The following is a 26,680-nucleotide window of genomic DNA, read 5'->3' as shown; positions in this document are numbered from 1 at the left end:
CTAACTGAATGAAATAAAGCAGTATGAAACTCAGAGAGGCAGGCGTGTAAACATTCGTGTCCCATTGTGTCAGAGAAAATCCAGCTTGGGAAGGTCAATGAGCAATGTACTCTGTTCAATCAAAACCCCACTGTCAAAGTGCCCTGAAGCTCCCAGGATAAAATAATATGTAACTACGAATGTCACACAGCCTATTAGAAGCAAAGAGCGCTCTGACTTTGGCATGGAGGAAACATATTTTACTTGATTTTGCCTTCAGGTTTTCAATGTTTGTACCTTAAGAACTGTTTTAGAAATGAGGTCACACAAAAGCGCTAAATTAATATTATTTTTTGTAAAGGTAGTATTTATTTTTCTGCGTGTCTCTAATCTGTTTTCCTCAGGGACATGTATCACGGTATCGGACCTTTGGACCCAGAGCGTCTTAACGTGTTCCGCACTGTGAAAGAGATCACAGGTGAGATTGCCGCCTCAGTGGAGTCACCTTGGAAAAGTACTGAACAAAACAACATTGTTATGGAGTGTGCTTTGAGAGTGTGTGTGGACAGAAAGCTTTAAGGGGAAAATAGAAAGTTGATTTTTGTTGGTGAACTCTAAAAGATGCTCTGTTGCAGACTGGGTTATTGTGTGTGTGCATGCTTGAGAGTGTATTTATTCATTAACTATTAGAGGCCTTAAGGGATGAGCAATACCTCGTGTACATCCCCTTTTGTCATATTAAACTGCGACTTGCAGTTGAGCCAAACAGCTAATGGAGTGAAACTGCATTTTCATAATGAAAACCCAAGCAATAAGAAAGAGCAATGGCCATTCTACCCCCGCCATTTCCTGCTCTATTCCTTTAATGTCACTTCCACGGATCCTTATTTGATATAATCTGTCATTAAAGGCAAGTGCAACCGGACAGATTGTGCAGAATATTAAATCCATTCTTTTAATTAGCGTATATTGTCTTCTTCCGAGCACATTCCTTACAAAGAATGGGTTCCGGCTTGAACTTCACAGAGACGGTGCAACTCAATGACTCAAAAATGTGCTCTTTTTATTTCCTTGCTTGTGATTCTCGTATTCTTTCCTCCAATCTACACTATAATCATTTCCCCATCCTTCTAGTTCTCATTCACCAGAAAAAATAGACTCATAATTTGTTGCAATTACCCAGTGAACTCTTTTACTGAGTCGCACATGTTCTTCTTTCTTTAGGTTACCTCAACATCCAATCTTGGCCTGAGAACATGACAGATCTGAGTGTTTTTTCAAATCTGGCCACTATCGGAGGTAGAACTCTTTACAGGTATGTCTTCATGTTCCCTTCATGCACACAGATTTGGACATCAGAGCATCTTAGTCAATTCAAAAACAGACCTTTGTACCATTCTACCAAGTGATATAGCATTACATTTAAACACATAAACAGGGTATATACTGTCTGTTGTTAGAGTTAGGCAAAGTGGACCAAAACACAAGACACTAAGACAGTTAGGAAGACGTTACAAAAAGCAATCCTTACTAACATAAAAGCTTAGGTTGTAAAAAATCAAAGTCAGGCAACAAAAGTATGCAACACAGGCACAAACAACTAGACTTAAAAGCCTTCTAACCAGAACACAGGCAGCAAATGCAGAAAAAAACAGGAGGAGAAAATGGGACCTGGGCAGCAAACAGATGAGAAACCCAGGACTCTGAGGAAATAACAGGCAAACTGACCAAGAGAGAGAAAGACACAGACATAAATACATAAGGGGGGGAAGAGTAATAAGAGACAGGTGAAACTTTATAGGCAATCAAAAAGTTTGGAAAAAACCCACAAAGACCAAAAGTGGAAAGTAATTTGTAGATTTATCCACCTTTCATGTTTTAAAGAGGAAACAACTAAACTGAAAACCCAAACCATTACATGTGAAAAGGTAATCATAATCAAATCTAAACTTAACAAATTGACATGATCATACCTGTCAGTTTAAGTATTACAGTGTATTGCAAATGGTAAGTTAATGTGCGGTTATCATCTGGCAATATTATGCCAAATCCCTGTTGAAACGTTAGCCAGCTAGCATACTCGCTGTGATTCAGGTAACGAACAGCCCGTACTTTCTGAGCATATTCCACTCGCTAGCATTGCGCAAAGGTAGGATCCATTAATAAAAAAGTTACCATTAGTTGTTGTTGGGACACTTATTGTAACACCATATCAATATTAAAACATCACTTCAACCTGGACATGCAGCAAAGTCACATCAATACAATATGACAAAAATAAAAGTTGTCAATGCTTTAACGTCAATACGGCATTTTCTGCTTAAGCAAAAAATGCTTGAAAAAGAAAATAAATACATATAAATAAATAAATTATAAAACAGAGCAATGTCATACAATACATTTACATATTATTGTATTTAATAGAAGTTACACATCACGCTTTTACATCTTTGAGCTCAAATTACTTTATATTTGATTGTACTTCTACGCAGATGACACTCTCATATTATTAGCTGTCTATTTTCTGGATGATTCTTATCGTTCTCTCCATCTTGCTGTTTTCTGTGCTTAGATGGCTACTGTTGGAGCTAATGAGCAACTGCTTCCTGTTGTGCTACAGTTGAGGCAGCTTTGATTAGACAGACTCTGTATTCGCTCACAAGTGTGAGATCTGAGGCGTAGTTCTAGCAGAGTCAAAGTAGACCTGGCCTTGTTTTCTAGACGCCAGTGACGAACCTGTAGCTCAGCAACGTGTCATTCAGCAATCCTACAGCCAATCCTTTGTCATCTCTGGCTTTTTGCTTTGCAATATTTCTGTCACCTTTTCATCATCCAGTCACACCCTCTCCCCTTCTGTTTCACTGGCTTTCCTCTTTTTTTTTTGATTTTCATCTTCCTTCCCTCATCATCGTTCCTTTACCTTCCTCCTTTTTGTTTTTCCTCCATCTTCTCATTACAGTATTGTCAAAATTCTGTCCTATTTTTGTCCTGTTCTCCAATCCTATCCCTGCACTTTATCTTCACCTCTTCCTCTTTCTTATAATCTATTTATTTCTCTCCTCCTGCAGTGGAAGTGGCATTTCGCTGTTGATCTTGAAACAGCGTTGGATCTCCTCGCTTCAGTTCCAGTCGCTGGATGAGATCAGCGCTGGAAATGTCTACATCTTCAACAACAGCGGCCTGTGCTTCTACAACACCGTCAACTGGACGTCGCTCTTCAGGACGCAGAGTCAGAAAGTCCTCATCCGCAATAATCGAGATCCGAAGGAATGCAGTAAGTTGTGGTGATGGAGTTTGATTTTGATTCGAAATCCACCCTTTTGTTGGTGCACTAAGCTGTGTCCATCGCATATCAGCCGCAAAATGTTTATCTATGCGACTGAGATTTGCCATGGATATCAAGTTTGTTAGGTATTTTTGGAGATCAAGGTTTTAGTTTTTCTTGTTTAAATGCACAACATAATTCTCCATTTAGAGTCATTTGGACACTGTTAACAAGTATTTTTAAGTGTTAATATGGAAGAATGACTATTCTTTATGGTATCATCTTATCAGGCCCATACTCGGCAAAGCATTTTAGGTTTTTAATTCATGTACTTAGTATCAATAAAGGGTCATTTGCAGGTTATTGAAGGAAACCTTTTAGTTAATGGCCTGGTGGTTGTAGAATATGGTCATGCAGAAAAAGGTATAAATAAGTGCTTTATAATGACTGATTAAGAGCCAGTATGCTGCTAATATGCATGCTGACAAGTAAAACGTTTTAATAATAATATTGTTTATGTAAAGTGTACCCTTATTTATATATATTTTTGATGCATGTATTGATTTTGATGTTTGTGAACCATAAAGGGAAATGCCTTAAATGCCAGAGGAAACTTTCGCACACACACACACACACACACACACACACACACACACACACACAAAGTGGTAACACCTATTAAGTCCTCTTGTTCTCTTATTTTCCTTCCTATTAGCCGTCTAATTAATTCCAAACTTAGACTCCCCGCATATCTCTGCAAATCCAAACCCAGCCTCGCAAACGCCGACATGCCCGTTTCCAAGGCGACTGGTTCGCGGGCGTCTCTCTCTCGCTCCTTGGCCATGAAAGCCCTTATTCAGCTCCCCGTGAGGAAAGTGCTTAATGTGTCACGCACAGAGGCGGATTACGCTCACTGATAGCCACGGGGAAGGGGACACCCGATGGAACAGTGAATTGTCTACATGTGGATTTGGCTGCAGACGGTGGAAAATGACCACATGTTGTTGTTCGGTGAGGGTGTGGAAAAGTCTGACGGAGAGAGGAAGGTATGGAGCTCATGGTTAGAAAGACAGACATAACTAGGGGAGGTAGACATGGACCATTGTAGTTTTTCTTGGCCTGCCAGGCTGTCATTGATATCATTAGCCAGTTAATGAGAGCGGTGTGTGTGTGTTAGGGATCGATTAATAGGGCCTTACACAGGCCTCTTCATTAGGCTCGACCCCCTGTCCACCATCGACCCTTCGGCTGTTGACAAAGGGCCCAGCCCCCGCTGGGAGACGCTACGGGGACGTGGATGTCACTCACCGGATGGAGGACACGCTGAGACCAATGAAAAGCATTGATTGTTGTGGTTCAACTGTAAAATAAAGGGCTTAAGGTTCTGGTCTGGGTGATCTTCAATGGCGGAGGTGTGGGGAATGGCAATTTTGCAGCCTGCATCTTCAAGAATACACACATATGTGCATGCATGTACACACACATGCAGGAACAGGACAGACCCACACTCACTTAACAAGAAGTGATGGCATCTACCTTCCCACTATCCCACTTTATAGACCACTACATGCATTTGCTAGCTTGAGTTACTAGTTACATGTGTATTTATTTATATAAAATTCATTTAATGTACTGTGTCATGTTCCTAGTATGCTTGAATTGCATTATGTGTGTATCTGCAGGCTGTAGTAGTGCCTGAAACCATGCGTATGATTGCATTTGCTGACATACTTGATTACATTAATTTCATTTACATCCTTTCTCTCCACAGATCAGCTGCGAATGGTGTGTGATCGGATGTGCTCGGACGACGGGTGCTGGGGCCCGGGGCCCGACCAGTGCCTCTCCTGCAGATATTTCAGACGAGGCCGCACCTGCGTCGAGTCCTGCAACCTCTTTGACGGGTGAGCAGTCCGTTCACAAACACTTTCTAGCAATCTTTTTCCTCTTTTGATGCACTCTGACCAAAGTGTCCAGCAGTATGTTTGAGCTGATCTGACACAAATCTTCAAAATGAGCATTTTCCTGAATGTCAGATCGTTATGGTTACGTGAGGCTACATTAAATCCCCATGCAAACAGCCAAGACGTGACAAGAGGATGAAATACAATCAATTTATACAGCTTTGATGCATGAGAATGAAGTCAAAACATTCTCAGGGGCTCTGAAGGAGGAGAGTCTAATTGCCGATTGGCATGAACGTAATGAGATGAAACGGTTAACGTGAACATTACAGGAGCATTTGGCTGAATGTTACATCCATTGTCCAAAATCAATTTGAATATACTGTTGAAGAATTATATTTTATTACAAAGTGCCCATTTGCGCTGACAGACAAGAGTGTTTACTGCTCTGAGCTGCGAAATGACTGACATTTACGACAAAGGCCTTCCGATTGTCCTCACAAGCCACTGATGTTCTGGTTTCAGTGTGAATAATTGCATTCAGGTCATTGCTTTATTCTGCCTAGAGGCACATCAAAAAGATCACTGCCAACTCACCTGGGGAGAAACACTTCTTTGTAGATGTAGTTTCCAGCCTTTTGTGCTCCTCTTGAATGAACGAGGAGATGTTGTGAATCGCAACACTTGAAAGCATCCATCTAAAATAAGACTGTACCGACAGCGCCTGCCACAAGATAAATATGACTTTCTTGCAAGCAGTGATGTCAAGCTTGTGTTTTCCCCCGAGGGGGGAGAGGAGAGGGTGCACGTATGTGTGCGAGAGCGGGTGTATGAGAGCGAGCAACCCTCGGTCATGTTGACTTGTTGCTGGTCCTTTCCCGGCGCCGTTTGTGGGAGGGAGGCTTTGAAGTTGCCGGCAAAAACAGCTCACAGCAAGGGCTTTGAAGAAGACTGGTGAGGAAGAGGCGCGTGGCGGGGAGCTGCTGAAGCACACTCGTTTCCTATACTGTAAATACAGTCGGTCGCTGTGATGCATCGCAAGCAGGGCCCGCTTCTTGCTTTCTGTCTCTGACCTGAAATGAATCAAAATGTCCATAACCTACAGGTTGGCCTTGTGTAAAGAAGTCACCGCCTGCCATGCATCAAGTAAATGTGTCTTTGGCAGGTAAAGGGGAGCTTTTCTGAGACGGAAACCTTGGATAACCTAGATTTTTTTCAACTGGCGACTCACACGATGTATTTTCTGTCTCATTCAAGTCAGTATAAAACTTGACTTGTAGTGCAAATGCGTGTAGGATTGTCGTATCATTCGCATGCAAAATTGGACTTTGAAAGTGAAGTTATATGTATGCAGATTTAAGTGATATGACTGTTCAAACACAGAACAAATCTCGACTGTAATTGGTTTATCATTGGCTTAAATATACAAAAACGGGTCACTGAATTACTTGAGGGCGATGGCACAGCTAAATTCAAGTAGATTTAGTTGCATCATAATTTCTAATGGAGTACTGATGTAACACAGACTTTTGCGTTGGAGACTGACCAGACTGCACTCCAACACGTCAAACAGCAGTTCTTCAAACGGTATCAGCTTAATAATATCAGGGCAATCTTTAAAGTTCATGTTGACAAAAGTAGCTGATGAAACCGTGCTGTCAGTGCTGAGGCGCGCTCTGTTTATTTACCTCGTCTTGTAAAATAAGAAACTGCTGAAACAGTCGCTGTCTGTACAAGATTAGGGTGATGTTATATTTAGACATGTGGCAGCCACCACTCCTGACTCCTGAGATAAGGTTTACAGTTTCATCACCGGTGACAGTTATTGCACCAAACAATGTATCCTGAACAGACTTGGCCTCTCTTTCTGATGCACATAATGAACAGTACTGTAAAGTCAATACCTGATGTAAATAATGGGCACTGTCTCTTTTATTCTGGACCGTTCTACAACATGCTCACACAGTGAAAAGGTTAGTTTGGTTGGACCCTGACCCTATGTTTTGGGGCCTCTTTGGCCCGGCGCCGACTGCATATCCAAGTGTCCCCAAATTGCCCCTGATGGCTGCTCCATCCATGTGTAAGTGCCTGAGCATAGAAGGATCCTCTGCCATCAGAGTATGACTAAGTGTGTGTGGCATGTGTAAAGTGCTTTGAGTGGTATCTAAATGGAGTGCGTTTACCATTTACGAATTTACCTTTGCACCCGTTTACAACCGATGTGTACAGTTTTCTTGTCGCCATGGCTGCTTCAGCCTTGCCTCACAGTCTCAGGGATGACTGGTTTGAAAATCTCTGCCTTACTCACTGTATATGGGGTTCAACTGTGTTCCCAATAGGTCGACTTAATATCTGCTCCGCACCGGATGTATTGTACTCGACTGTATATCTCCACAGAATGTGTTCGTTCATTAAATATGTTTTCAGGTTGGCCTTAAAACCTTAAGATTCCTCAGCTCGCCCTCGTTATACGTCTCCATTCTTAATGAGGAAAGGCACTAATTCCCTTCAGTTTATACATCTGTTGAATAAAACAAAGCAGGAGCGAGAGGGGGAAAAGAAAACGTCTGAGATGGCGTCCGCTGAGGGTTGGGGGTGGAGGGAGGAAGCGGATTAGGGAGGCGTTGAAAGTGTTTAATTAAAAAAGTTGCTCGGATGGGTTGGCCGTGCTCTGCTTTGCTGCAGGTTCCGAGGTCTGAATGGTGGCCACAGTCCTGCTTAAAATCCTGCTAAAACAGGGCTAATCCCCCATCAGGCCGTCCCCCCGGTGGGGCCTTGGCGCACACCTCCAGCCGTGAAGGGGGCCAATCAGGAGGAACGGCTTTGACGGAATGGAAATGACCCTGGAGAGCACCGCTGCAGAGGTCTTTGTCTCTCGCCTATTCTCCTCCATGTATTTTTTTTTTTTATTCCCCTCAACCAACAAAAGAGATATCTCTCCACTGCCTGGGCCCTTTTCTAAAGGATTCCCCTGGACAGAGCTTCCAGGAGAGAAATCTAATTTATTTTGGAACAAGGGAAAGAAAGACCAGGGAGAAATGTAAAGAGAGCAATGGGAGTTTCCTTTGAGTCCACCAAAAACATTACTAATAAAAGGACACTCTCTGATACTGCGGATTTGGATGTCTGAAATGAACCGCTGTGAACACGACGAACCATTAGGACCATTAAAAAAAAAATGCTCTGACATTAAGGCTCGGCAAAAGGGAAATCTAGGGTTTTATCTTTATTTTTATTGCCCTTTAATGTGCTACAGTTGAACTCTGGAGTGTCAGAGTGTCTCTCTTTCTTTTTAAGAACCAGCGAGACTCAAAAATTTCCATCTGATATTCACCACATGAAAATGCAAAAAAAACACACATACCCGCAGGAGATCCGAATTCCTCAGTTCAAGATCACATAAAAAAACCCGCTCACAAGGAAGGAATCCATCGAATCTTTATTCCGCCCTGGTAGCATCGCATGCAAATACAAACAAAACACGCACACACACAAACAGTGAGTCACTCTCATTATCTCACCACTGTGAGAAAGGGCCTTGTTTGTAACTGGGTGAATCCTCCTCTGAGGACGTCTGTCCTCTGCATCGGCTCATCGATCCCTCTGATGTGAAAAGTGTTTTTGATCGGCGGCGGTTCGTATTGACAGCAGCCATCCTCTGCTCGTCGGAGACTTCAAAAAAACGCGGATAATGCGCTGATTCTGACACAAACAAAGGGAGACATTTATAGATCGGGTGCATGCGCGCACACACATATACACATATAAGGATTCGGCAGTATGGCCTGAGGCGCTGTGCAGCTCCTGTTGGTGTAATTGCAGCGTATAAACCCAATATTGAGCTCCATTGTTTACCTCTATTCCTTCACAAGTCTAAGCAGGAAAACAAAGCCATCATGACCTACACGCATTGCTCCAGATGGCTAAATAAAGGGTCGGTGGAGCTTGAACTAGTTGCACAAACTGCTGTCGGATTTCTGCTTTCTCTTAACATTTCTTTGTTGCAACTTACGTATGTTTAGGTTTACTATTTCTAGTCATAACCCTCTGCGTATGCTATGCTTAGGTTTGGGCACACAGATCACTTGGTCAGGGTTAGGAAAATGCATGGTTTGGCTTAAAACACCTGGTTTTGGTTGCCATAAAATATGGCTGGAGATGGTCCGCCTTCCTGTGAAAAAAGCTGATTTTGGTCGCCAATAAAACACCTTGAGAAGGTTCACCTTCCTGTGAGAAATTGCCAATAACATAGCTTGAGAGATGGTCCATCTTGACTTGAAAAACACCTGGTTTTGGTCACCAAAAAAAACAAAAATCGCCTGGAGATGGTCTGACCTGTGGAAAAATAGCTGTTTTTGGTCGCCAATAAAACTGCTGCAGAAGGTCTGCCTTCCTGTGAAAAACACTCAGTTTTGGTTGCCACAAAAAGCATCTTGAAATGGTCTGACTTCCCATGAACAATAGCAGATTTTGGTGATCTGATCTGCAGTTTGTAGAAACGTCAACTGCTAACATTATACCCTGGTGACTGGGCTGTGATAAGATTATGAAAGTGTATTCCTTTGACTCACCTTTCTTCTTCTACACCCCCCCGGTACCTCCCACATCACCCTGATCAGAGCAAACTTGTGTCCCTGCCTTGTTACACCACCCTCCCCTTCTCCCACGAGCTCTCCTCTCCCTCCCTTCCTCTTTCCGTGCATCCCCTCGTGTTTGCCCGTGATTTAAAAAAGCTGTTCATTATTCATGGGCCCGTCTCAGTTAACATATTGACCATGCTAAGCCTTTAACTTGATCAAATAGTCTTAGGCTGCTCGCTGCCCGGCGTGCCCCTCTTCCAGAGGGCACTCCAGCTGTCCAGAAAGCGAGAGATGGCCATGAGTAAATGAAGGTGTAAGATTGCTTTCTCGATGCTGTATCACATGTTGGTTTAAAATCAAAGGGCTGCTATGTACAGCTTGCACTCTTACGCACACAGCATACTTCAAAATCTCCCCTCAGCAGGCTCTTAATCAATATTTCAATGCGGGTACGCTCTCAAATCTATAATACATGCATCTCTATCTCGATTTATCTCTACCAGGGAAGTGCGTGAATTCTCCAACGGATCTGTGTGCCTGGAGTGTGATAACCAGTGTGAGAGGATGGACAAGAACACCATGACATGTGTCGGCCAGGTAAGAATACACTTCGGCCACCCTCAAACTCAACTTCCCTTTCACGTAACACTAGTCCTTTCGCTTTCAGATAAAAAAAAAACACCACTCTCATTTTTCCTCTCATATCTTCTGCGTGCTAAAGTGGATTTCCAACTTATTGTGGGAGTCTCTCGGCGTCACGCGCAGGATTGCAGGAGATATAAGTGCTGTGTTCGCAAAGGTGAATGGTAGGTTAATGGGAGGAATGATAAACTACTGTGGCTACTTTGGGAGGCATGGTTCTGGCAAGCGTGTGTGCGCACACACAGTCTCAAAACAGCAAAATGAGATTAGTTTCTGACCTTCCAGTAAAGTCACTTCTGGAATATCGGATGTGATCGCACCACGACGCTCCAAAATGTTCGAATTTCCCTTTAAAATGTCAGTGGAGATGCACAGACGTGCACACAAAAACACAAACAGTATGTTCAACAAGCATTCCTTCAATGGAAGGCTGCATCAGTCATTTCATCATTTGCATTATAATGGTATTAGCCAGCGGTTCCCAAAGCCGGAGACACCCGGAAAAGGTCGCAAGAAAAATCTCAGGGGTTGCAGAATGATAAAGGGGATAGAAAAGCAGAAAATATGTATTTCTGCAACACAAATGTATATGTCTGAGCTGCTATTTTTCTGCCTTTCTTCATTTTGAATTACTGAACATGTTTACATCCTCAGGCCTGTAAAAACAATCAAAGTAAATCAATCTGGGGAGAACAAAATGACTGTACTTGTAACAAGGAAACATTTGCAACATGACACATTGATATTGCTTAGTTTTCAAGAGTGAGTCTGGCAATATTCAAGTTTTTATTGTCAACAAATCCCCCTGAAACAGCCAAACCCACCGTTCTCCAAAAACATTAAACACCACGCTGGGTGAGAAATCTCATTGTAATTCATCTTCAGAGAAGAGGTGCCAGTGCCGTCAGACAAAACCCATGTAAATGAAGCGAAACTCTTCAAAACTTTGACAACAAGTGCTTCACATTTGGAACAACAGCAATTAAGTAAAACACAAGCAAATTAAAATTCACCTTCATGATATCCACAATGAGAATGTAGCTAAAAAAGTGGAAACACGTCTGCCTGCATGTTTATTTCAGCCGAATATTGTTGAAACAGAGCAGGTAATGCACACCGATATGGCTCTGTAGTTTACTTTGAGCGAACCTCCTTACATCAGTCGTGCATCAAATTGTTTATTTACACTTATTTCGGTAGATTTTACAAAAAACTACACTGACCAGCTCTCTTCAAAAATTGATTTTCAAAAAAACTCTTTGTGACTACATGCAGTCGTTATTATAGACTTTATCACTAACATGCTTTTTTGAGCATTTGGAATCATTTATTGCATTATCATGTGTACATGTCAAAGTCCTGTCATTTCAGTTTCTTTGTATGTCTGTTTTATGTGTTTTCTAGGTTTTCGTGGCGTATTTTGTCAATTTTTCCGGTGTTCTGTTTACCCTCCTGTTTTATTCACCAGCCTGATTTTCCCTCCACACCTGCACTTCATCTCCCTAATTAGCTCTTCCCTCTTTCCAGTGTTTATCCAGCTTTTTCCAACCTATCAGCACCTTCCGTGTCTGCACCTCATTCCCTTGTGTATTTAGTTTGTATTTAAGTCCAGTCTTTTGTTCAGTCATTGTCAAGTCACTTGCTTAGTTTCCATTATCCTGTTCCTGCTGAGTTTCCATTGTCCTGCTCCTGCTCAGTTTCCATTATCCTGCTGCTGCTGAGTTTCCGTTATCCTGCTCCTGCTCAGTTTCCATCATCCTGCTGCTGAGTTTCCGTTATCCTGCTGCTGAGTTTCCGTTATCCTGCTCCTGCTGAGTTTCCATTATCTTGCTCAGTTTCCATTATCCTGCTCCTGCTCAGTTTCCATCGTCATGCTAAGTTTCCATTATCCTGCTTAGTTTCAGTTATCCTGCTGCTGCTGAGTTTCCATTATCCTGCTTAGTTTCTGTTGCTGTTTCCCGTTCCGGCTGTATCCCTGAGCCTGTCTATGGGTTCCCATGGATATTGTCCCTTGTGCTGCTGTGATCAGGAAATAAACTCCATCCATTCTCATGCATTTGGTTCCACCTTCTCTGCTTCTACGTGACAGTGCAGTTATTATAGGATTTTTCTTATTTTTTTTAAAAATGGAGTAGAGAAAAAAATGTCTAATAGAAATGAGAAGCACATTCTTGGTCTGGAAAAAATAATCTCACCCTTATCTTTTAGGAGCGGTACATCAAAAAGTTCTGCTAAACCACTATATATAGGGAGGCTAATTGTACATTTGAAGAGCTGCGCTACAGAAAGTTGTGTCTAATGTGCCGCATGACTTATTTTGTGGAATTTAGTTGCTGTGTGAGTAACCTTTTATGACTGTCTCTGGAGACAGAGAAGGAGAGGGAGAGAGAATAAGAGATGAAGGAAGAAGGAGCGACTTCTCAAGGATGCACAGAGGCTGCTGACTTTGAGATGCTGGTCACAGTTGAGTAGTAAATAACACCAGAGTCAATCATCCACGGGCACTCTCGCACACGGATACACATGCGCACGGCGTACGCAGACATACCCGAATGCATTCTGACATCTGTATGCGTTCACACACACACAAACATGCAAAGTGAGAATAATGTTTATTGATGGCGTGTGTTCGCATGTGTCAAACTGTGAGAGGCCGTCCATCAGGTCACCGCGGTCGTCATTAGCAGCGGAGCTCCGGGATGCAACCGTCTGCCACATTTCTTGCTCGCACATCAGTCGACACCGCACACACACCTCAGGTACAATCAGCGATACACACTTCTCGCCGTGTTACTTATTCATGATCCGGTTGCAGCCGAGCTCAGTTACCACTTGTCATCTCCTCCATCACATGCGATGCGCCGCACTTTGACACGACCTGATTCCTTGTGCATTTTGCCAATTTAAACGGGGGGGGCTGCGGCGCGAATACACTCTCGCCAATTTTTTCTTTCCGCACATTATAAATCACCGAGTGGAATTCATGTGTGTCCCGCCAGCCGCATTAGTCGTGGTAGGAAGTGAGCAAATTGACATGATTCGCCGGGTCTGAATGTGATTCTGTTCAATTCTTTCGTCTCCTCTCCTACATTTTTCTTTATCTCCATTCTTTCCTCTTCCAATTCCTCCCTTACTTTGTTTTCCCTCTCACCTCTCCGCCCGTCACATTGTCTCACGATTCCACCTCACTAATCGCTCTCCTGCTCCTCTTTCTTTATTCATCCCTTGTCCATCGCCTCCTGCTCCTTCTCTCATCTCCCTCCTCCTTGTTCTTCCTCTCCCCTCAGGGCCCGGACCAGTGTGTAAAATGCCTCCACTTCAAAGATGGACCCAACTGCGTGGAGAAGTGCCCCGACGGGTTGCAGGGGGCCAACAGTTTCATCTTCAAGTACGCCAAGGCCAACAACGAGTGTCATCCCTGCCATGCCAATTGCACCCAGGGGTAAGAGCCGGACAACACGTAGAGATGTATAAAAATTGATGCATTTCTTTTAAGTGTTCGACGTCTTTGTACTCGCCTGAGAATCCCCCTGGCTTAGGTGCTTTTAAGCATAGTGAAGACATGCTGCATTGGACATGAGGCGCCTCCCTCCCGAGGAGGGAATGAAGGAAAAAGAGAGAGGCAGAGCAGATGACTTAATCTTGCAGCTGCTCGATTCCCCCGACCTGTAGCTGGCTCCTGGGGTCCCTTCGGTCAGAGGCAGAATGCATTGACCCCAAAGGCCACGCTGAGTACGGTGCAGATGAACTATGAATGAAGGGATGGTTGCAGAGAGACGGCGGCTAGAGGGGAGATGTGAAGCAAGACGGGGGTGTAGAGTGGGAAAATGTGAGAAAGAGGAGAGACTGGTGGAAGTGGTTCAATGGGGAAGTACATGCTGGAACAAAGAACATCCAAACGTCACAAATCGAAACATCTACCGGAGCAAAAGGTCACTTAAAGAGCTTCAAATGGGCTTCAGATCATGATAAAAGCGATTGAGATACAAAAGGTCCATACACACCTCATTACAGAGTGTTATTGTTAGTTAAATTGACCTGTGCTCACACCAGAACAGTGAATAAAAGAGCTGGCTGTACCGGCTGTCAAAAACAATTAGGTATTTTTATACCATGTCTGGAAGTAACTGGTGTTTGGAGAGGGTTTTACTGTGGAGCTACAACTCAATTAATTGGTAAGCCTGTCAACAGAGAAATGAGTCTACAACACTTTTGGTGAGTGAGGAATTGTTTTAGCAAAAATGCCAAACTTTCTCGAGGTTTCATTCTCGTTCCAGCTTCTCGAATGTGAGGAATTATTGCTTTTATATCCGTTTGATATCATTGTAACTTGAATATGCTACATAAGCAAGACAAGCCATTACAAGGCATGACTTTGGTAACTTCTGATAGGCATTTTTTTATTACCATTTGCTGACATTTTATTTATTGACTAAAAAAGCAGCTCGTTCTGGCTAATGGTGTAAACACCAACATTCTCCTGGTGCTATGAGCTCCCAGTCTGGACTGCTAGATGTATAGCTAACTGAGCTAACTAGCTAACAGCAGCTAGAGTTAGCAACAGTTGCCGATTAAATACCCTAATTTGCTTTCTTGCCAAAAAATAGGATAGCTAACCACTCTAATTAGTCTATGCTAAATGAAGCTACAGCCAGTTAACTAAGCTTGGAATGCTAACAGCTAGCTTGCCTCTTGCCCTACCATGATGTCACTCATTGGTTTGTGGACTATCATTTTGAAGCCTCAAGTTTGGTATTACAGCCAAAGCCAGAAGTGACCATATTTGGTTGAGAGAGTGGAGCTAAACAGCATTGCATTGCCTCTTTGCCGGATGACGGTCATTGTGGTAGCGACTTGTCAACATGGGACCATAATTTACAAAATGATCATCATGTTGTGTTAAAGCAGACTGGGAGCTAGTGATTGAGTCCATAAACTCAGTAGGAAACTGTTCACTGATGTAATAAATCAAGTTAGAAGTAGGGTCATTTTCTCATAAGCTTACATACAATCAGAAACCAGTGGAGCTGCTGCTGTAGCCTATTAGAGAGAATGCAGGATTTCCTCATTGGCTTCAGAATGACTCAGGTGGGAGATTTATTTTTAGTCTTGTGTCAAGCTAACACTTCCCCCCTGTATCCAGTCTTTATGCTAAGCTAAGCTAATTGGTTCCTGGCTGTAGATGTATTATTTTACAGACAGACATAAACGTTGCATCAATCTTCTCGTGGTACACATCAAATAAGCATATTTTGCTATAAACGTAAAAATGCCCTCCCTCTAGATCCCCCTAAATCCTACACAATGCACCTTTTAAAAGGTGATATATGCACATAACAGATACTCTGTTACCTGGTATGACTGCTACATTTCTGGCTGCAGAGGTGCTGAGCGCAGCGTCTCAAACAAACTGCAAAAACAGACTTGTAAATAAAATCACAGCTCAGCCTTCACCCAGCTGTAAACAAACACATTTTAATGCGGAGGCCAAAGCAGGACAAGTCTTAGAAAAGCATCGAGAGGCTGTGGAAACAAAGAAAATGTGCCTTCTTCATGTATCCAGCTGGGTTTATGTCTTCATCCCCTCTCGTCTTTTGAAGTCAGTGTGGCTGCAACTTTGAACTCCTCTTTTTTTACTCAAACTGGGAGCGTACCAGCGAGGAAGCAGCTGAAAATAGGGGATTGCCAGTAAACAGAGGAGATGGTGGGTGAGGGTCTGAGGTGGAGCTTGTCGGTGGACTCGGCAAACAATGTTTGAGCGCCGAAACCTAGCAACAGAGCTGGAGATATGATCCGAGGGCGGAAAGGGACTCAATGTACTGTCTCTCACATAGCACGAGGTCATTTTATTTTACTGCAGCTACCCTGTAAGAGTTGAAAATACGAGAGCAGCTCTAAAGGAGATGTTGGGCTGAAGAAGAGGAAAAGACAATGGATGTAAGGGGAAAGAAGACAGATGTGAGGTTACAGTTCTTCCCGTGACAGCTTTCACTCACACAGACACACAAGTGCCTGATCCCGACTGTGTGAACACTAATCTGTCGTTGGAATGACAACACCTCCATCATGCCTTGTCATCCCATCCTGCCCTCCAGCCGCAGGGTGCTCTTGGATTAATGCCAAGACAGACGCTGAGGCCAGGTATTTGAGGCTGTGAGCCAAAATGAGACATTTCAGAGAGTCAGGGGTCAGTGTCAGGAGCAGAATAGCACCTTTACAGCCGGTAAAGAGTTGGTATCTGGCTAAATAATAGCTCAAACGGAGCAGACGATTAAACCAGCTGCCTCAAAGGTTTTGAAACTGTGAGTCACACTTCCCTAGGGGGGCACGGGAATTGAAGGAGAGATGCCAACAGAGGGAAGTGTGTGTCAGGTGAAAGGGAGCAATCCTCTGACAAAAGTAAAAGAAAAAGTCCTTTTCTCAGTGATATCTCAGACAAATCTGATCACACGGACGTGAAACACATTTTTTAGATTCAGTGTGACTTTAGGTTTCCATCAATATCATTACCTCTGACATCTATCATTAAAAAACGCCTCTAATTCTGCTTAAATTTCAGGGAAAAGACGCTACTGCAGAACTTGCCTTAGAAATCTCACCTTTTAGGTTTTCTTCACTGTCTTAATAATCCAGTGACGGTTGTCTGAACATCCATCGGTGCATCGCTAACAGGAACGGCTAGTAGCTAATTCGGCATACTTTTAATAGTGCTAATTTGCCAAAATGTATAAAAAGAAAGGCTCAAGGCGAAGCCCATGGTGTACATTATACTTTTCTGTTTACATACCCAGAAGCATAATGACAACCCACATCCTCACTCTTCCTTACTGTTAAAATACTGATACTGATAAAAAGAAGAATATGTACTGTACCTGCCTCCTTTGTTCCCTACTCACCCAGAAAGGAAACTATGTGGCTCATGTGCACACACAGACACACACACACACACACACACACAGAGAGAGAGAGAGACACACAACATTGGATACAGACACTGATTGCTTGCTAATTAGCTATTTGGTGCACCATTTAATTGACGCCGAAGTGACTTTGGAGGAGCCACAGTTGTCACCCGATTTAATTCCAAAGTTAGCCTGCTCTCCTAATTTGCTATGTAATTTGTTGTGTCTTGCGTGCCTGTGCAAAACGTGCACGCACACAGACACACACACAGACACATGCACGCACACACACAGAAGCATTCAAAACTCATTCTCCTGTGTCTATCCTGCTGTTCAAAGTCCTCCACTCAAGGAGCTGGAATTAATGAGCAGCTAAGAGTCTGCTCTAATCACTTCCTGCTTACCTAATGCTAAAAACTGCACTTCTCACTCATCGTGGTGTTATCAGCGGCTTTGATTGTTGAGGTAGTAACATAAAAAACAAAAAAAGGATGCAGGTACCTCTTGGTTTTGGAAAGAAGGTAAAGGGAGCATTGATAATGCTGTATCAGAGAGAGAAATCCCCGGATCAGAGTCTGTTGAAACAAAACAGAGGCATTCTGCTTTTTCAGGATCAAAAATATGTACTGTATTCAGAGGAAAATTAAGATTTACTGAAAAAAAAACACTAAAATATATAATAAATAAATAAAACCAGCTTTACCTGATTTAGCGAACATGCTAGCAACATTAACATTAATTTTGAGTTGTGTTTCTGGTCACTTGATGAATGTAAGTCCAATAGTCACTCGCTTTTAGCTCCATTTTTGGTCTCCACCATCTCCCGTAGGAAATATATGGCTCTTTAGTTTCTAAATGGTTCACTGTGTTAACCAGCTAGCTCACACATTCTCTGTCCGTCTGCCATTTGGTGCTGGATAGGCATGATTAATTAGCTTTTCAGCTGATATAAGCTGCCCAGAAATACCGGGTGGGAGTAAGGCAGTTCCAGGTTGGATATTAAGCTAATACTCGCTATGAAGCTCCAACGAGGCTTTGCCATCTAGCTGTGTGGCTAACTAGCTAACGAAAGCTACAATAAGCAGCAGTTACCGGTCATTCTGATGATGTGCTGCCCCCTATTTGTTCGGAGTATGAAAACATCAGGTGGCCATCCCTTACAAATGCATCTTTTTAGGGTTTAATGAAAATATTTAGAAAATAATAAAGCACCTGGCTTAGATAGAAAGCAGCTGGGAAGGCGATGTTTCAGGCTGACACATCCCAGAATATAATCTTCCACATACAGACCTGACCTCTCAACCTTATTTCTGAGCTGTACTTCAGCTTTGAAGTGGACAAACACTCACTGTAGAGACAAATAGCCTCACTGGAGCTTGTTTCTAGATATTCCCACCACCTTCTATAGAGGTTATTAATTCTTAATAGATATTGAAAGAGTGCCTTAGTTTCCTTTGATTGAGATTTGACTGTTTTAATTTCCCCCAGGGTTCAACTCTACATCCAGACGGCGCAGAAATGTTTTTCTCAGCTCAAGCCTCCATTTAAATATCCCCCCGAAAAACAAACAAGAACGAGGCTTCCTCACCCAAACGCTTCCCTCCTGTCATACTGACAAGTGGTCAGCCGTGCTCGGGATTCAATTTTCCACAGGTCCCTGCCCAGTGACAGCTGATTGACGTGCAAGAAAGACAACATGAGGTTTACTCATAACCTGTCCCTGATTTAATGGATGATCTCTCTGGTTTGTCTACCCTGCAGGTGCGTCGGGCCAAGACTCCAAGATTGTGTCGGGATGATGGACAGGTAAGGGATCTGAGGGTACATCTGTAATGTGGGACAGAGGGGGGAGATCACCATCAGATCCTGCCACTACTCATTAAAGTTTCTCATGACGCTCGTTAAAAAGAGTGCAGGCTTGTTTTGTGTGTTATAATTAATGCAGATGATTGGGAATCTTTTTGTTTCCGGTCTAAACTTCATCCGAATCTTGTGGTCTAATTTGTGCCATTGTTACTATTTAATGTGTGCGAATCACATGAATTATGATTCATTAATTATAATCAACGTCCTCGTTATAATTGTTATTAGTGAAAGTAGAAGTGATTGTAGTGGATTTTCAGAGCAGGGAAGATTAAACTGCTCTCGTACTTGTCTGCATGAAGCTGGAGTTAGAAGACAATTAGCTTGGTTTAGCTTAATTTAGCTCATCTTAGCATAATGACTAGAAAATGTAGGAAGAGCTTATAACATTATTAAGTTGTGGTGGTCTTTACAGGAAGTTAGGTACTGGGACTATTTCTTGGCTGGGAGCGGCAACTTCCTGGATTCTTGCCATCACCCTGAGGCTGCCGGATAACCAACTGGGACTGTTTTTACATTTATGCTAAGCTAAGATAATCATGTCTTTGCCTTTAGGGTCACGCATAAATGACAAATACGAGCGAACGGTATTTTCCAAAATGTCAGATTATTTGAGTAGGAGGCAGAAACCATGACCTGAGACTTAAAGATGCACTACGTAGTTTTAGGGAATCACAAACGAAAGATCTTCACCGACTGACTCGTTTCATGCCCCCAAAGAATGATACAGCAGCTCATGGTGCTTTTATTCTAGTAAAATGAACAACTGGGTCTAAAAACAACCAAGCAGAATAAACAAAAACCGCAGCACAGTTTGTGAACAGCGGCGCAACCTAAATAGCCTGAAGACACGACAACAACTCTATTAGAAAGCCCATAAAAACAAGTGATCTTTGCAATTAGAGCACATTCAAAAGGGTGACAAACTCATTAGAACTTAACCAAACCGGCGAGCCCTGTTAAAAACGAGGTCTCGGGCTCCTTTTAAACAGAGGAAAACAGAAACGAGACCTTTCCCTCTCCCTCTGGTAAGCCTCTGCTGAGCCTCTAGTCCCAGACTTGTTCTTTTGCTCTTACAACGGCATTATTCCCCCGTCTCATCTGGTGACCCCGTGTCGCTTGTTCTGCCGGAAAACCTCTCCTCCTAATTAGAGGAGTCCTTTCCCTCGTCTCTCACCTTTTAGTGCTGTCTTACTCTCTGTTATTTGTCTCAGCACCGTTTTCCGCTTTTGTTTTCCGTCTTTGCCGTCTCCTGAGCCATCCTCTCCCATTTTCTCCTCCCCTATACGACTGTCTCCATAGTTTTTTTGGTTTCTCCTTGTCTCTCTCCCCCCTCTTTCTCGACCTAATCACTCCAAACTGCTGCATTACTATTCCCCACATGGCTGTATATCTCATTATGGCGAAACCCGCAGCCTCTTTGTAAATTTCAACCCCCGTCCTCCTCCTCCTCCTTCTTTAAGTTTGTCACAATCGATATGGCAAACGCTGCGGCACCTTGCTCTCCCATAGCTCCTTGGTACATGAGTTTTCCATTAGCTGCTAATGGCCTCTACGGCTAATAGAGTTTTGAACTTCAAGTATCAGGTAGAAAGCAGGTGTTATTTTTTGCTATATGTTGTGTTTTCGAATAAAGAAATAAAGGGCAGACAATAATCCCGGCGGTGGTGCGAAGGTGAAAATGGAATAGGGGTGTGGAGGATAAAGAAACGAGAGAGTGATAGAAGGACAGGATCGAGTAGTAGACACGAGTGCAGGAGGTATGTAAATGGCAAATGCATTAGTGACGAGGAAGAGCTTTTAACTTCCAACCTTTAGGCTCGCCTTAAGCAGAGTCTTCCCCCAGAAGATTCACAGGCAATTTGTGAAAGATAGGCGCTTTTTAATTTGTCGTTTATTCGGAGTGATGATGCTGGAAAACACATGTAGATTACATCAAAACAAGAAAAAGAAATACAGTCAGTACTGTTAAAAATCATCGTTATTTGTCTTATACCGACTGTCATCACGTAGTTCCATACATAACTAATACACAAATAGAAATCCAATTTTCTGACTTTGAAAACTCACAGAGAACAAAACTACTAATCGTTAACCGATTTTTTTTTTATGTTTAATTGCGCTGCCGGTTCTGTTAACATCTTTTCCTTAATGCCCCTCATTTGTGAATCTATTGAGTTTTTGCAATTGTCTTTATATTTATATATATAAACTTGTAAACAGCTCTGATCGTACACTAATCACCAGAATAAATCAGATTTTACGTTCTTTAGGTTCAGGGTAGTTGCGACTATGAGCTGGTTAGGTTTAGGCACCACACCCACTCGGTCGGGGTTAGGAAAAGATCCGGTTTTGCCTTCAGGTTAGAGGTAGGGTTTTCCACAAACACGGCTGGAAATGTCCCAACTTCCCATCAAAACATTGTCTTGACGTCTCCTTAAAAATATCCAGTTGGATCCTGCTTACCAGTGTTGAAACGCCATAGTCCCCTGTGGTGTGACACTTACAAATGTTGAAACCCAGGCTTGAACTGGAACAGCTGTAGTGACAAACATTGTTGTATTGTTACAACGTTTGTATTTGAGTAACTGCCTTTTTTCTTTCTTTTGTCTTTGTGTCTTTGTCGGTTTTGTGTCTTATTGTCTATACGATCGTTTGCAGACTTAAATCAATTTAAAAAGATGTAGTTTTAAATTCGGTACATCCGTTAGAATTATAAGGAACTCCTGTCTCCTGTAGAACGAGCTGTAGCTTCACTACCACCCAGAGGAAACACACAGCCTCAGAGGCCATTTCCTCTGACCTGTGGAAATGGAGGAGTCTCTCACTTGGAAATAGCTGTGTGCCCATTTGAAAACACAGAAGTTGAAATGAAACCTTTTTTTGGCTTCTGTGTCTGAGCTTGTTTTCTGTGATTGTAAACCGAAGCTACAAAACGAAAGGAGGCCGACAGGGAGGGGTGCAAAATGGAGCTGTGGAGGGTCGAACTCGTTGGAAGTTGCAGTCGTGGATGTTTTTTGGTGGAAGAACGGGAGTGATAGATCAGACGGAGTTGAGCATCACTCAAGGAGATAACCGAAGATGGCATAACACATGTTGTCAGAGCAACAGAAAGGCTATTAATGGCTGTTTAAGTGCATGACACACAACCCTGGTGTAAAAACAAGCTTTTACAGCTCGTAGTTTTTTCCCGTTGGTTCTGTTGGCTTCAGCAGATCTCTCAGATTGATAGAAATGGGCCTCTTCATGAGAGATTTCATAAAAGACGTCTTCTATAGTTTCTCAGAATAAAGGGTTAATTCTCAAGAGCAGTAAGCATGTTTTTTTTTGGTGTAACAGCAGGTTGGAGGATTCATTGGCTGAGGTTTGCACTTTCTTTCAAAGTGCCTTTTAGTTTCTTAATGTTTCAGCAATGTTAATGTTTCTTCTCTTCCTCCGGCTCTACAGGACACCGCTAATAGCAGCTGGCATTATCGGCGGCCTATTCATCATCGTCATCCTGGCGCTCAGCGTGGCCGTTTATGTTCGCCGCAAAAGCATCAAGAAGAAGAGGGCCTTGCGGCGCTTCTTGGAGACAGAGGTGAGAGGGCGCAGGTCATCACAACAACATGAAAGATGTTATTCTTTCTTTTTTTCCTTTTGGGAATTGATTTCTGCTGTTTTTCTTGCGCTGTTGCCTTGAGCTCAGTTTGGTCCAAAGGATGCAGGCTTGTTGAAAGGAGAATTAAGTGTTTCATTTGCAGCTACAGAATAAAATAGCTCCGTTCTGTATTATCATCAACAAATAACCGCGGTGTAATTAATTTTATTGATCCCGCAGAGGAAATGAGGAAATGCTTCCTCCTACTGCTACCTTACTATTAATGTGGCAACAAATGAACAAGGAAAAGTTTGTTGAATTAAACTTAAGAAACACCTGGTGGGGGCTTTTACCACATTGCAAAGACGGTAACAGCCGACTTACCTGGCAATGAATTAGGGTCCACAGGAGGTCCAGATCTGATAGCCAGGACAAGGGCGCCAATGACGCAGCTCTAGGTTTGGTGCCAGACTAGGACCAGCGATAGTCAGAAAGTAGGCTACAGTATTTTTCGCTCCGTGCTCCAACAGTTGCGCAGTCTTGGTACCCGGATGAATCTCAGTCAAGGACTTTGTAGGACTTTGGATTGGTGAATTGACGGGCGCTCATGGCGTACCGATGACAGCCTACTTGTATGACTATCACTGGCTATACTCCTGCCAAGAACCCAAGCCTATGTCAACAGCACCCATGTTCTGGCCCACCTTTGGACCATAATTCATTGCTGCTGGGCCACAATGTAAGTTCCTGCTGTTTTCAGGGACTTTTCATTAAACTTTCTTCCCACTCGTCTTTGAGTTCGTCAGAGATGCCTTACCTCAAAGTCGTGCACTTTTCCAGATGGATGCAAACCAAACTGGACTCATAAGCAAAGCCTTGAAACATTAAACCTTGGCTGTGGTGCTTAGCCAAACCACGCGGTGTGCAGAAGTTTTTCTTTAAACATTATGCACGGCTGCCATCGCCCATCGATCTAGCCTTGAAGGGGGGTTCATTTCTGGGAAGCATTAGAGAGCGGAGCCGACTTAATATTCAGAGGAGAAAGTGAAAGATTGAGGTGTGGGTGAGCTGCAGGGGGTTCATGTGCTGCATGTGTGCTCCGGTTGCTCACCTTTGTGCCACTACAAGACACCTTCCCCCAGCGGTTATGTCATCACTGCAGGTCTTTGCATGGCCTCGCCTATAGAAGCTGCTTGTCAGTGTGCATTAGTATAATTTACAGGTAGAGGCAGCAGTGTTATAGACAGCTGTCAGGCTCGAGACGGGAGTCGGAGGAGGGCGGCCACGGGCAGTTCGTGCCTCATCCCGGCCACACACATCCATCTTAATCAAGCGGGGCTCGTTCCGACAGCCTCTTGACCGGGAGGGAAGTCTTCAGTCTGAGCAGATCCGCTAATGTACTGTCACAGACGAGGAGGGGCTCGAGCTGGAGGGGAGATCTTCTTGACCCCTTTTTCCCTTTTTGCATCTCCCTGAATAAAAGCCGTCCTGTGAGTGATTTCTCCTCCTGCAGAGCTCGGCTCGATACTCCACCAGGGGAGACGTGAAATGTAGCCGGACGAGTTAATTTTCCCAACCTCCGACGAAGCCTAATTGGGTGTAAAGGTAATTAGACGTAATAGAATCTTTAGCGGTTGCAGGTCGGACTGCAGGTTAGACAGACCACTCATTAAGAGTGGAGGTCGCGGGGTCAGTGTCCGCCATTAGCAGCTTGTTGTGGCGTCCTGATCGTGACACTGAACCTGCTCGGTCTCAACGGGTCAGTTTTTGTGAGGAAATAGGCCGAATCCTGAAGAAGGAACCTGTGGATCAACCTTTTTAATGCTGCCTGATACTTCTACACATTTGTCTGACAGCTTCAGTCCCTAGTTGCTTTTCACAATGCTATTTTTTATTCCCTTCCCGTCCAGGGAAAACCATGTTCCCCCAAGTTTGCTGATTTTTAATTGGATTAGCTGGAAAATGCATCGTCAGAGAGCTGAAGACAGGCTGTTCTCCCACTTTTAAGAGATACTGTACGTGGATCTGAGAGAGCTGCAACGACCAGTCAACAGTGATTGATCTTCTTTTAGTCATTTTTCAGGCAAAAGTGTCGAACATTCGCTGTTTTTTCTTGTCATTTATGACCGTGAATGAAGAAGCTTTGAGTTTTGGACTGTTGGTTGGAAAAGAGAAGCAATTGGAGGATGATGCGTTGTGATGAGCATTTTTCACTATTTGTTGACATCGGGCCCCTGGCAAGGATCTGGTATCCAGATTTATTTATAAAGCGTGTTCAAAAACAAGAATACTTGGCCAAAGTACTTGATTAAGTCAATAAAACACAAAGGCCATAAGAACAAGAGAGGCAACCCTCATACTGAATCAAAAGCCGAGGATTAAAACTGTGTTTTGAGAGAACAGGCAGTGTAGAGGCCAGCCTGACATGTAGAGGCAACTCATCCCAGAGTCTGCAACTGCAAAGGCGCCATCTCCCCTGTGCTTCAGCCTAGATTTGGGGACAAACAAAATCCATGGAGGCCATCTTTAACTGTTTTCCTCTCTTTCAAACACAACGCCGGCTATCAGCCCCGTGAATGCCCACAAACTTGACTAATTCCCGGCAGTCGGCGTCAGTTTACAGTCTGAACTTTACGCCTCTTGTGCCATAAATAGTGTGTAAATAATTGTGTGGGAGTGGACGGGTGGCTGTGTAAACGACTTTAATTAGCATCTGAATGTACTGAACGGGTGACTCCTAAACTTGCTCAGACAGTGATCGGATTGATTGATTGATTGGCTCTTTATGCACGTCCGTAACTTTAATGTGCGTCATGGCGCCAGTGTCGGCAGCGAGTGTCATGTTTCCGTCACTGCTGATGAACAGCTGTGACTACTGCGGAGTCATCTGACCCGAGAATGAATGCCCGTTGTGCCCAAGAGCCAGACTTTTGTGGCTTTCTGTGTGAAATTAGCAATACACAAAGATCTAAAAACATCATATATAATACGATACTTTCACTTTTGATACTTTAAGTAAATTTATCTGAAAATACTTTAACTTAATGGAGGTTTTAACGCACTTGTAAGACAGTATTTCCACTTTTATTAGCACTTACACTTAAATAAGGATCTTCTTCTTCTCTCAGCACCGTGATAATGTGATCTCTAGCCATTGTTCGAGCCGTCAAACTGAAGACTCTCAATCCAGAACGCTTTTTCAAATGTTTATTTAATGAACTATTTAGTAAGCAGCGGTCATATGTCTCCAGTAAGCATAACGTGCTTGATTTTTGTTGCCAGCGCTCATTTCATAAGGCATCAGTTTCCTCACATCGCTCTGGGTTTTTTAAATTCCTCCCTTGAATTTTATGAATACGTGCATTCACGCCGCGTGCACACACACACACACACACAGACGCTCCTCTCCGTCTGAAAGCTGCCCTCCTCTCTCACCTACCCAGCATACTAAAAAAAAGTCTGTATCACACTTTCCAGAGGCTCTTTTTTGGCTGATGAAAGCGCCCGATAGGCTTTGGACGGCTGGCTGAATGTGGATTCTCTATTCAAACGAATAATAGAGCTGAGTCTGTGTCTGCGAATGGAGATCAAGCTTGTCAGGATGAGGGATTTGGGGACGGCGGAGGCTCAGGGACTCCCCCTCTCTCTCCTCTCCCTACAGTATTTTTTTTTTTTCTAACAGAGAGCTCACCTCTCGCGTCAGACAGGAAGAAGATGCCTCCAGTGCTCTGAGCGTTCAGCCCGCATTTCCATATCAAGGACACGTGTGAAGGCTGTTGCACTGTGTTGACTTGCAAAAAACACACTCCTTTATCGTTTTCTTTGTTTTACTATTCTCTGTCTTTTCTCACGGCGTCACCTTTTCTGTTGTTTTTTTCACCATTTTGATCTCCGTATCTCCATTCATCCCTCGCGAACACGCGCTTTCTTCTTCTATCTTTTAAAACTTCCTGTGTTAGTTTTTC

General features: G+C 43.3%; 1 protein-coding gene across 6 annotated transcripts in view; it reads left to right on the top strand.

The window, feature by feature from the left end:
* Positions 1-26,680, top strand: part of LOC311253432 (receptor tyrosine-protein kinase erbB-4-like) — a 305,493-nt gene that overhangs the window by 211,889 nt on the left and 66,924 nt on the right. For all 6 annotated transcript variants that reach the window (XR_014621681.1, XM_084347398.1, XM_084347397.1 and 3 more), the window contains exons 10-17: positions 384-457; positions 1,204-1,294; positions 3,048-3,253; positions 5,016-5,148; positions 10,232-10,325; positions 13,658-13,812; positions 19,034-19,078; positions 22,583-22,715. Coding sequence is in view for 5 of the 6 variants with exons in the window: in XM_084347398.1 (XP_084203524.1) it covers positions 384-457; positions 1,204-1,294; positions 3,048-3,253; positions 5,016-5,148; positions 10,232-10,325; positions 13,658-13,812; positions 19,034-19,078; positions 22,583-22,715 (931 nt within the window). In the remaining variant the exon portion in view is untranslated. The remainder of the gene's footprint in view (positions 1-383; positions 458-1,203; positions 1,295-3,047; positions 3,254-5,015; positions 5,149-10,231; positions 10,326-13,657; positions 13,813-19,033; positions 19,079-22,582; positions 22,716-26,680) is intronic.

This window comes from Pagrus pagrus (assembly GCF_965226575.1).
Source record: "Pagrus pagrus genome assembly, chromosome: 24".
NCBI lineage: Eukaryota > Metazoa > Chordata > Actinopteri > Spariformes > Sparidae > Pagrus > Pagrus pagrus.
The sequence above is the reverse complement of the archived record's forward strand: the minus strand, read 5'-3'. Positions and strand labels throughout refer to the sequence as shown.